Source organism: Barbus barbus, assembly GCF_936440315.1.
Source record: "Barbus barbus genome assembly, chromosome: 4".
Classification (NCBI taxonomy): Eukaryota; Metazoa; Chordata; class Actinopteri; order Cypriniformes; family Cyprinidae; genus Barbus; species Barbus barbus.
Genome location: NC_136732.1, coordinates 18,980,479 through 18,992,700, shown reverse-complemented (window position 1 = coordinate 18,992,700; position 12,222 = coordinate 18,980,479). Strand labels below are relative to the sequence as shown.

At 38.2% G+C, this 12,222-nt stretch overlaps 1 protein-coding gene across 2 annotated transcripts in view; it reads left to right on the top strand.

Moving 5' to 3' along the window:
- LOC306868710 (protein sidekick-1-like) overlaps positions 1 to 12,222 on the top strand; it is a 377,664-nt gene that overhangs the window by 328,397 nt on the left and 37,045 nt on the right. For both annotated transcript variants that reach the window (XM_079415005.1, XM_079415004.1), the window contains exons 29-31: positions 4,492 to 4,686; positions 8,951 to 9,152; positions 10,914 to 11,017. In XM_079415005.1, the coding sequence (XP_079271131.1) occupies positions 4,492 to 4,686; positions 8,951 to 9,152; positions 10,914 to 11,017 (501 nt within the window). The remainder of the gene's footprint in view (positions 1 to 4,491; positions 4,687 to 8,950; positions 9,153 to 10,913; positions 11,018 to 12,222) is intronic.

The following is a 12,222-nucleotide window of genomic DNA, read 5'->3' as shown; positions in this document are numbered from 1 at the left end:
ATCTCGCATGTTCTCACATCTCTTGTCAGCGCAGTATATTTATTATACTGTATAGTCATCTACATGGATGGCCTGAGTCTGGGTGAACTATTCCTTTATTTCTTTCATATTGAGTGAGCTTTAGAGTAAATATCTCATGTCTTAATGCACCATTGGAAAAATAAATCAAATGACCAATCTGTTATTTGTATGTATAATGAATACTGTTTGAGCTATGCTCCAGAGTCTACTTTATATACGCCGCTGGGGTTACTAATTAACTTTAAATATACGGAAACAGTCCTTGAATGTGCTCTTAAGAGGATGCATTGACCTCATATCAGCCAAGAAATGGTAAAGCAGACAACCTTTTTCTGTGTGTGTGGAGGCGTGCAGTTTAAGTTAATTATGGAAGTCTCTCTCCACAATGTGCCACTCACTTTGAGAACCTTTCGTCTTCCATCTTGCACCAGCTAATGCAAGTTTAGACCATTTAGAAACCAGCTACCATGTTCCAAAAAAAAACAGCTACCAGCTTATGCTGGATTTTCAGCAGAGACTTTTGTTTACAGCAAAGCCTAAATGTAATCCCGTTTTCAAAGCCGCTGAAAACTGTGTTGTGTGTTCCCAGAAGCGTCAGCAAACCTGACCGTTAAAGTCCGTGGCTGGGAATGGGAGTTTGCTTTGGATTTTGCAGCAGATCGAATAGTTGCGCTTAATCTGACTCCAACCGCCTCACTCAAACACAAAAAACAGAAGGGTCTGACAGAGGAACTGTGCGGAAAATGACATGCAAATCAAACCGGAGCTCAGATGTGTGTAACCTGGTTAATTACTTCAACACCGCAGCGCTCTCAGACGAACATGCCGCATACATTGTGCTATTTCGCACTCTGTTTCCATGTCATACTTTGACAGATCAAGAGATGCTGGTTATTTAGATTGAAGTCACAGAGAGAGCTCTTTCAAAGAGAGAAACGAGATTTCTCGACATGCCTCTAATTTGTTGCATCTTGAAGAAAGGAAATGCATTGAAAGCAGATGTTGATGAGAATGCCGCTTACTGAGATTCAGTGACTGTTTTTGTTGTTGTTTAAATTCGTGTGTGTGTGTAATTTTTGTGTCATTATCAAAAAAAAACTGTAGTTATGTTAAACTTTTTTGAAAAATATTTTTAATATTTATTTTATTATCAATATACATTATTTTCTGTCTACTTCGTCTATTTTGCAAAAATACAGAACATTTTAATTAAACAAATGGCTTTCATAATGTCCAAAATAAAAATAAACATCTTGAAAAAAGGAAATGCATTGAATGCCACTTTTAGTGAGAAAGCCAAGATTCAATGTTTTTTTTTCTTCTTTTTTTTTGTGATGTTAATGACACAAAAATTGCACACATTATCTTGTCATTAAGTTTTTTTTAATACTGAAAAAATGGAAATAAATACAGAACATTTTAACTGGACAAATGGCTTTTATAATATCCAAAATAAAAAGAGGCATCTCAAAGAAAGGAGATGCGTTAAAAGTCAGTGTTGATGAGAACGCCGCTTGCTGAGATTCAGTGGCGGAGCGCTGGGCTTTCCTGCCCTTTCTGCCGAGGCACTGCCCTTGTGAGTGTTTTTGCTAGCCACTGCAGGACCAGTAATCACTGGATGAGGAAATGAGGAAAATAGAGCTGCAGGAGTTTGTGGGGTTGTGACCTAACCAATCACATGGGCCGATGCCCTCACAGTGGAAACCCTTTCCCAAAAGCAAAGCCCTAATAAACAATGCACGGGTCAAAGCTCGTCGGAGCCACACAAACGGGCTGCTTTTGCCCACAGTACTCTCTGTATCTCTAGAAATATAGACACTGACATGGAAGTAACTGGGAAGAGAGGGTGTGTGGGTGTGTGTGTGTGTGTTTGGGGATGAATGTATGTGATTTTCCACTGCCCCTCATGGCTGAAGTGGACATTAGGATGAAATGGCAGCCCCCAAGTGCTGCAGATTCACAATGTGGGATGGCCTAATTTCGTTTTGCACAGCCCAAGGGGGCCAGCATGCAGTGCAAGCATCCCGAAAGATAAATAGACGGTTGAATAATGTTCCGTCTCTCCCACGGCCAAGCTCTGCCCACACATTCCATTTTCAACATGTTTCCCGATAATGTTATCATTTGTTTTGCTGGCGGTTTGCAACACGTGTCATTCCCTCGGACACGATGCAGATGGACACTCAGCAGACCACAGCACTTCTGTGTTTTTCACCTACAGAATTGGTCTTTAGTTTAAAACTGAATAATTCTAATAATGGCAATTAAAGGGAGCAGAACACACACAGTTTCACCCAATGTCATGTTAATCTTGAGTACCTATAGTAGGGGTGACCCTGAATAGTCAAAGATTCAGTGCTTCGATAGGAGGAGGCTGATTCGACTCCCAATCTCATAATCAAATATTCGCGGGGTGTTATGATCATGCCAATTTGGCTATGCGGGGGTGCTCAAATGTCTGATTTCACATAGAACTACCTGTTTTCTCCAAATAAGTTAATATACATCCTATTAAGATAATATTGTAAATAAGAATCTGAAAAGAAAGAAGCTTTTAATTAATATTTTTAACGTGCGTGAATAAATCCAACCACCTCTATAGATTTAAGTTTCACTTTCCATAATCCATGACCGACAGAGGAGCATCTTGGGAGCAAGGATTTAAATCTTTAACAAGGCAGAGTGAAAGACTGGATTTTTCGATCAGGTAGGGAGGGTATAAGTGATCGCAAAATATTTCAGCCGGTTTATATATCGTGTATATATTATTTACCTCGTAATATAAGATGCATTTGGTTGAGTTACGCTGCAGTAAAGCGCTTCATTGTAGTACTATATGGTAATTATCTTCAGCGCGCAGCACGAGCAGGACAAGCAACAATGCAGAATATTAATAACTATGACTGGGACTGTCATAGACAGTACATAACATTATAAAGAGAACCCTATTGTAATAAAACGCTGTGTGTTGCCGTGTTTCTGTACGTTGCATGAAGAACGCATCCACAAAAGGAGTTCATTCAGAGCCGCGCAGACACGTTCATGCATTCGGGGCATTTTGTGCAGATAGCCTAGAAAGTCGTAATATTAACGTTATGTTGTATAAATAACGAAGCGAATTCTATATGAGATTATTTATTAAATTATTATTTAAATCCCATTGATTAAAAACCTGCTATCAAATGCTTCACTCTACTGGTCATCTTCAACGCACGCAGCTCAAATGCAGAACACTGTCATATACATAACGTTATAATGAGAGCACTGTTGGGAAAAAAAGTTCATTCTTATGGTGTTGCTGACGTTTAATGTTAACTATCTTTTAATCAAAACATTAAACATTATTTTTGTATCTGTGAGGCGTCCGTTACACATTTTCCATTTGTGTTAACGTCAGTAATTCTAACTGTCCAATGTCTGATTTGACTCTTGGTAATTTGCCCCGCCTCCAAACATATGATTCGACTATCAGTCGACTATCGGCAAGATTCGAAAATTCCGATCCGAGCTTTACGATTCTCTTCGAAAACAGCCAAGCTCCTGGAGGCGCGTCATGGGTGGAGCCTAAAGATTCAGGAGCACTTGAGCACCGATCGCCTATCTTCCGGGATAAGTGCCTATACAAGGAGTTCCACCCTTCATGACGTCATGAAGTGCCATGATTGAAAAAAACTTTCAGAAACTTGTAAGAAACCCGGAAGTGTGTATTTGGCATAGAAATACTCAGTTATATGTCCAAATCGATTTTTTGAAACTTTGGCCATGTTTAGCATGAGAATCCAACTCTTTAACAGTGTAAATAACTCAACATGCATTGGACCTTGGAAATAAAATTTACAAATGGCCACACCCACTCTTGCGTGAAAAATAAGGTGGATAAAATGAGTTAAAAAGAACATAATTCTTGTTTGGTGTCGATAAAGGGCTACCTGAGCTGTACCTATTGTGCTGTGGTAAAAGACAAGCAAATTTAATTTTATGCAGGTTTGTTGCACATCAGCATTTTGTTTGTGGTTCTTTTCCCTTTGTATTGAATTTGACATTTGGGTTAAATTTGATATAAGGAGTGAAGGCAAGGCAGAGGACTTCCCCGATGAAAGACGTATTTGAATAAAGTCTTTCTGCAGTAAAGGAAAGCAATGACTGCAGACGTTAACCAGAGCTGAATTTAAAGTAGACGCTGATAGACCAAATTTTCCAGTGCACTGAAGCCTTTTTGAAAGCCGTTCGTCTTATAAACCTGCTGTTGTTTTTCTAAAGATGGTTTCCCAACTACAAATGGCTTTTTGAGGAGATATTTTCCTCCTGTCCTTTTGTACTTTGAGTTCTCAAAAGCATGCCTGACTGAAAACGACTCTCAGAGTTTGTGGAAATGTTATTCAGACTTTTGATGTCAGCTTAAGCTGTCTCACCGTAGACATGAGAAGGACGGAGGATCTCACCTCAGATGATCTAATGACTGTTTTGTAGGATACCAGGTAGCTTACCGTCTGGATTCTGGGGATCCCAACCAGTTCATCACAGTAGAGGTGGGCCCTGATACTCGTCAGTTCACCGCCTCCAACTTGACCCCGCAGTCTGCCTACATCTTTCGCATCTCTGCCAAGACGGAGCAGGGCTGGGGAGCACCTGCACATGCTGTGGTCATAACTACTGAGATTAGAGGTGACGCAAACACATACATAAATACACAACACCCATATACTGTAGCTTTAAAGGCAGGGTATAGGTGATTTGGTTCAAAAACATTTTTTGTTATGCTGGTTGAAAGTCTCTTCACATCCCGATAGCAAAATAGTGGTCTAAAGGCATCTTTACACAGCCGATTTAAGGCTGCTCTAAAGCGGGTCTGTGTCTGCTCAGAATTCAGTGTAAAGACGCAATGCCGCTTAAAAGCAGGCCTAAAATACGCCGGATCTGACCCACCTCAGTCCGTAGGATCGAAGGCGACGCACTGCTGTTTTGATTCAGTGTAAATGAAATGCGAAACAGTGCCGCTCTAAGCAGCGTCGTTGTCATGACAACCCAAAGGACGCCTGTCAGTTCGAGCTAGAGGTCTGTGCAAGACTGGGTTTTTTTTCAGTCCCGCTCCCGCGAGGTTATATTCTGCTCCCACGATATATTCACTCTTTGTTCACCCACTGTCCGCTTAGAATAATTTTCTTCCTGACCCAACCGTTCCCGCCAAATTTAGATTTCATTTCCAGAATCGAATTTCCGTTACTAAAAGAAAGAGAGCAAGGCTAACAAATAAAAGTGTGGTCTGCAAAAACAATGTAGGCTATTTGTTATTTTATTCGTCTTGTCAAGAATCTTGTATTTATTGACAGAAAAATGTCAAACGAATTTTGTGTCTTGCTGCCAACACGGTAGGAAAAAAAGTGTCAGAGAAAATAAAAATGTTGTACAAAAATTACATTTCTTATTTTTATTCGTCTTGTCAGGATACATACAATTCGATTGTGTCGCAGAGGAAAAAAAAAATGTAGGTTGTACAAAAATAGCCTATTAGCTATTTTATTTGTCTCGTCAAAATAGGCTACTAAATTCGTTTAACATTTTGCCAAGTCATTCTTTTTATGATATGAATGCTAATATCTGGGGACATCGTCCCTTACTATGCTTTGCCGGTAAAGGCTGTTAGATGCTTGACACAGACAGAAGAAAGAGCACAAATCACAGCGGCAAGTCGTCGTCTGTAATCAATTGGCTTTCGCCAGTTTGTAACCTCCTTTTGTAGAGGTGGTATAAGTTCATTATCCAAGGACATAAAAGTATCTCGACTCATCCTAAAATGTTTAACCCAGTTAGTATCACTGTAATTTTGTACCATTACATTCCAAAAAACATCTCCTTGCGGACGACATTTCACGACGGTCTGGCGACATCTGCTGTCTCCCCTGGAAAGCTAACGCTAGTATCAATTTTCGTTTGTGGTGGCCTGAGTGACTTCCTGGCTCTTTGAAACAAATTTCGGTCTCTTTTAATCGTGCGGCAATGTTCCTGATGCAGTAATTCATAATTTATTTTAAGTGTTTTTTCCTATTGGAACAATTTTGTTAAGAAAAAGAAAATACTGTCAATAGCTACCACAGAAGCTAACATTGTGACAAACCATCCAGCGCATGATACACTGTAGCACATGCAGGAAATATAAATTTAATTAAAACGTTATAAATATAAAACGTTGTTACATTTTAAAATGTTGTGTTTTTATTTATTTCATGTTTTACATTATTTGTTCTTTTTTATATTTGTTATTTAATTTTATAGCATTTGTTTTTGTTAAAACTAATTTTAAAATTGCTGTTATTTTAAAAGGTATGTTTCCCACAATTTGAATTCCTGTGTAAATGCATTTATGCCGCTTCAGAACAGCATTAAACGGTCTGTGTAAATGCACATTTTCGTGGTTTTATTCCACTTCAGATTTGGTTTCTGTGCCGCCTTTCCTGTGTAAAGATGCCTTAAATGAAGCTAAATTAAAAGAATGAAAATGAGCGAGAATGAAAAGTGTTATTATTGTAAAATTATTCGCTTTGTCCTGTAATGTTTTCTCACCGGTGAATGAGACACGAGGTAATCTGACAGCATTGACACCATCTATCGTTGTGTCGCTGGTTAGCCTCCTGTCTGCCTGAACGCGTTCATGTGTTTTGGAGGCGTGGCTTTGGAGAGTGATTTTGCAAGGAGGGTGGTATCTTGTGCTTTCAAAGCTAGCTTGCTATTACTAGCCACTCTGAAATTGCCTACCCTGCCTTTAAAGTCAGAATGAAATGAAAATTCACCTTGTTTATTTTCTGAATGTATATTATTGACTTCATTATGAAAGATTCATCCTTGCATGATGTAATTAAAATTTCATAACTAGATCTTCTGTTAAAGGATTAGTTCACCCAAAAATGAAAATTCTGTCATTAATTACTTACCCTCTTGTCGTTTCAACCCCGTCGTTTCAGACTTCCGTTCATCTTCCGAACACAAATTAAGATATTTTTGATGCAGTCTGAGAGCTCTCAGACCCTGCATAGACAGCAAGGGTCCTTTTCGGTAAATTAGACCATGTGATATCAGGGGTTCAACCGTAATTTTACGAAGCTACAAGAATACTTTTTGAATGCAAAGAAAACAAAAAGAACACATTTTTTCAACAGTTTGTCTCCTCTATGTCAGCGTAGCGCCATTTTGATGACGAACTGTTGAATAAAGTCATTATTTTAGTTTTCTTTGCATACAAAATGTATTCTCGTAGCTTCGTAAAATTACGGTTATCCCCTGATGTCACATGGACTATTTTACTGATCTCCTTGCTACGGTTCTGGACCTTGATCATGTAAGGACATTTGATGTCTATGCAGGGTCTGAGAGCTCTCAGATTTAAAAAAATATCTTAATTTGTGTTCCGAAGATGAACGGAGTTCTTGCGGGTTTGGAACGACATGAGGGTGAGTAATTAATGACAGAATTAAAATTTTTGGGTGAACTATCCCTTTAAAACACCAGACATTTCTCTGGTGATACTTGCTGGACTTCTCCAATCATTTTACATTTACATTTATGCATTTAGCAGATGCTTTTATCCAAAGCGACTTACATTGAATTCAAGTTACAGTTTTTACATTTTATCAGCTCTTGCTTTCCCTGGGAATCAAACCCATGACCTTGGCGTTGCTAGTGCCATGCTCTACTATTTGAGCTACAGGAAAGCCAATTTTGTCTGCTTTAATCTGGTCCCTTTTTAACAATTTACTGTAAGTTCACATTCAGATCTGCCTTCATCAACAACTAATGGATTGAACCAAGTCCAACATTTATTTTTGTTTTTATGTCACAGTTCAGAAGATAAGATCTGTTGCTAACATCGTGACTTTAAACACCATTTGATTTGAATTTGTGAGACATGATCCTGGATCAGTATTCATATCATACAATCATAGTCCAAATCCTAACCACAACTATAAAATTATAGGCAGTGAAGCAAGTCCTGCTTTTAAAAAATCATGCATATATTTTAATATTAATATTATATTTAAAAAAATTTATATTGTCTTCATTTGAAATTACTTTTCAACACATCATCTAGAACAGAAAATAATGTTAGATTTTCTCAATGGTTTACACAGTAAGTTAGTGCTGATTAATGTTAACATCATTATAGCAAAAATAGATCTGTAACAGAAGCATTACTATTGGGATACACCGAATTGCTCTGAAGGGTGAAATCGACTTCACATATGGATGCCGGTGGTGTTTCAGAAGGAAAGTAGTGAAAACTCACATTCAAGTCTGGTGGCATTTTGAAACAGCTACTTTTCATGGTCCAAACTGTTCACCTTAGATAAAAACAGATCCTATTTTCCTCAGAAACCAAGTCACATGACAGAAGTAAAATGGATTGCTATTGTTTTCTGTTGATTTTAGGCATTTATATAAGTTTAAAAATGCATGCATGATCCAAATCATCCGTTGCTATATTTTAGACTATTAAAGAGTCATGATATGCAGCCCAACTGCTACACTGGTAATAAACAAATCAATTTCAAGACAGATAGTTTGGGTTAAGGATGGAGTGTGATTACATATCATCCTTTGACCTCCTGAATCTGCTCGATTGGTGCTTTTAAAAGCTGCATGGGCAAGGCCATTGCAATCATGGCTTTCGTCGCGCATGATCTGCATCTTTAATGGTGGTCGATACCGCGCGCCTTTTAAATAAACAATTATGCCTCTCCGCATTGATTTCTCCCATTAAAATCGATGAGGTTATGCAGTTGCATGTCACACAGGTGGGGAGGGGTGGAGAGGCCAGGGCGAGACCCGCTGACTGATGCACACATGAGTAGAAGAGTCCTGTCCTGTGATTAAGAACAGTCAGCAAGACCAGCCTGACCCCTAAACTTACACTTCACATCTATCTCTGCTCCATCAGAGCGACCGCAGCCTCCACGGCAGCTGCGAGTGCCTCAGGACAACGTGCAGTCCCGTAAACTACAGCTCAACTGGCTCCCCGGAGGGGACGGCTCCTCTCCTGTCCGTTACTTCACCCTACAGACACGGGAGCTACCCAACGGAGACTGGCTCACCCATTCTTCTGCTATAAGCCACAATTATACCTCCTGGGAAGTGAACAGGTGAGCTCCTTTGCCATTTCTCAATCCCCACAATACCACAGTATCAGGGGCTTTACCCAGAGACTGGCCTCCAATAACCCTCACAGAGTTGATTTCACTCTCCACTGCTTTGAAGTCACATGTGTTCCCTGCAGGCTCATGAGGGCCGTACAAAAACGGCAGTATGGAGGGAGTGTTATTAAATGCGTAGGAGCCTTTTTTTCCTCTGCAGAAATTTATGATACTCAATCCAATTTGAGAGAGTGAGAAACAATCAGTACGTTGGGGCTACGGGCGCTCCAGCTTTTTGCATATGAGTTATGTCGGATCCGCAGCTATGATTATATGGGCAGTCGAATAGTATTTTATATGCATTCAGAGGGCCATCTCATCTTGATTATGATGAGTCCCCTTTCTCAGTTGAAAACTCTCTCAGCCATCAGCTTTTGAGTGCTTTTTTAAACAGCCAGATTGTTGCTAAATGGATTATTCAGGACTGATTTGTGTCTTTACCAGCTGGAGGCTTTTAGGAGTGGGGCATCATGGGAAAAATATTCCCTTTAACCAAGCAAATACGAATAGTGGAAAGCCCCCTCGTTTTGGAAAGTGCCGTGCAACTCATCTCAATCGACAGAGATCGGTTATGAAACCTAAACGACATGTTTATTTCGTTAATGAGCCCAATTGGCTTGTGCAGTGTGTCTTGGGTAAATAGGAAATGAACAAATTAGAAATTGAACTGAAATTTTTTCTACATATTCCCTTTACTGTCAAAATCAAGAAGTTTTGTGCCTGTGATTTTCAACAGTGGTTGAAGACTAAGCAATAGGGCTGATGTGATTATTTATGAAGTGTTATTATAATAATATTAATTATTAATGTTATTTTTTAAATTTTTATTATATTTAATTATACTTAGCGTTATTTGAAGAATGCTAGACAGTTAGCAGTTAGACAGTTATTATGACAATAGTAATTGTTGATTATTGTTAATCTTTTAAAATTCTATTGTAAATGTATAATTCATATTTTATATATTATATAACAAATAATAATAATGTTGATATATTTTAATTATATTTTATTTAATTAATTGTATTTTTTTAAAAATATAAAAAAAAATGTTCTCTGTTCTTCAGTGTCTGCTTTTACTTATTTGAACGATGCTTGAAACTTGGTATTATGAAACTTGGTATAATTAATTGCTTTATCTATTCCCAAACTGTAAGTTGCTTTGGATAAGTGTCTGCTAAATAAATAAATGTAAATGTAAATTTTAATTCAAATTAGCTGAAGAAGTCTAGGAAGAATGGCTGTGCAATTATGACAAAAAATAGTAATTGTTGATTATCATTAAAAATTTAAATAATAATATTAATATATTTTATCATTTAAATAATATAATTAAATCTTATTAAAAATACTTATTTTTCCAATTAACTGTGCAGCCCGATTAGACTGCATTCCCTGACATAATTTACCACCACTTCAGTTGTTCATAACATATTTCTGTTTTTATGAAGTGGCATATGCTGCTCTCATGTCTTTATATGAGCTCTCCGGTATGAAGTGTTTCGTATCTTATTTCCGTCCTCATCTCTCTGCCTCAAGTGCTTTAAGATAAAACTCTGTAATTGCCAACGCGTGCCCTTGGGCTTCAATGGATTGTGTCCCTGACATTTATAGATACTAGCTCATACATGCACTGCTGAGCCACATCATTTGTGATGGGAAAGGTCTTTGTCCAATATGAGAACGCTCATGAGCTGTGCAATCCCTTAGGCTGAAACCCTTCACTTCATACAAGCTCAGAATGATGGCGACTAATGACGTCGGAGACAGCAAGTACAGCCAAGAGACGGATGCAATTACCACTTTACAAGATGGTGAGTAATAATGAGCGTGTTGTATCTACTGGCTTTGTTTGATGCGCTATTGATTCAAATAAAAGTCATAGAGGAGCTACAGACTGATCTGCACCATTTACTTGCAAGCTGAAGTCTTGGAACTGATTTAATTCTGTCATTATTTACTCATCCTTATGCTATTCTAAACTTGTGTGACTTTCTTTCTTGGGTTCAGTGGACCTCTAGTGGGCCACAAGGGAGTGCTAGGTCTGTGGGAAACCATTATTTCAGTTTATTCTTTCTAATGGTCAGAAATCCTAAGAATTATTTTAGGCAGTCAACATTTTGTTTCTCTTCAGTTATATCTAAAAGTACCTTAGAAAATGATAGTCATCAAATAAGGAATATATAAATGCCTTTGGTCTCTTGAAAGGGGACCATCATAAATGGGGATCAAAGGCAAGTTTGTAAACCCCTGGTCAAATGACTCAAAACTCGCTAGAAGAGAAGATATTTGTAAATAACAACAATAGGGATTTTCACACTTGCAAAAGTTAACCCTAAATCATTTTAATCCGATTCTAAACAGAATCGTGGATTATCTTGCATCACGTTTCACACTGCTCAATATTTACCCGGGGTTAACAGTAAAACCTGGGTATTCATATGCTGACATGCTTCTAGACCCTGGATTAAAACTATTATTTGCGGTGTCACATATATATTGCCGACTGCCTTTTTCCTGAGTTGACTTTTTGGACTATAATATTGAAAATGAATCAGTATCTTCTTCACTCCAGTTGAAACATTTTCTACCACCATTTGACATATGTCCCCTCAAATGCTGAAATGATTGTTTATGCAACATGCAGTGTTTCTGTGACTGTCCAAAGCACATGAATGTGAGGCACGCGATTGGGTGTCTTTTGCTAAGCATCTAGCCGTAACATTCAAACACTGCCTCTTTTCAGACTGTAAAAGTTTGGCACCGCAATGCAGGGTAACCAGAGCAAAAGTGATGCTAACGCTGTAAAACGCATCTTTAGCCAGAGTTAAGTTAAGTACAGCGATAACCGGGGGTTAAGTGATGTGTGAAAAGCTTTTATGTTTGTTTGTTTCTCACAGAAAGAAATATGGTCCAAGTATTTTTAAGGTACTTTATTTTCTTCTAAATTGAGCATTTTTATCAGACTCCTATATTTATGTTCAGATATTTAACTTTAATTGCATATAAAAGGGCCTGT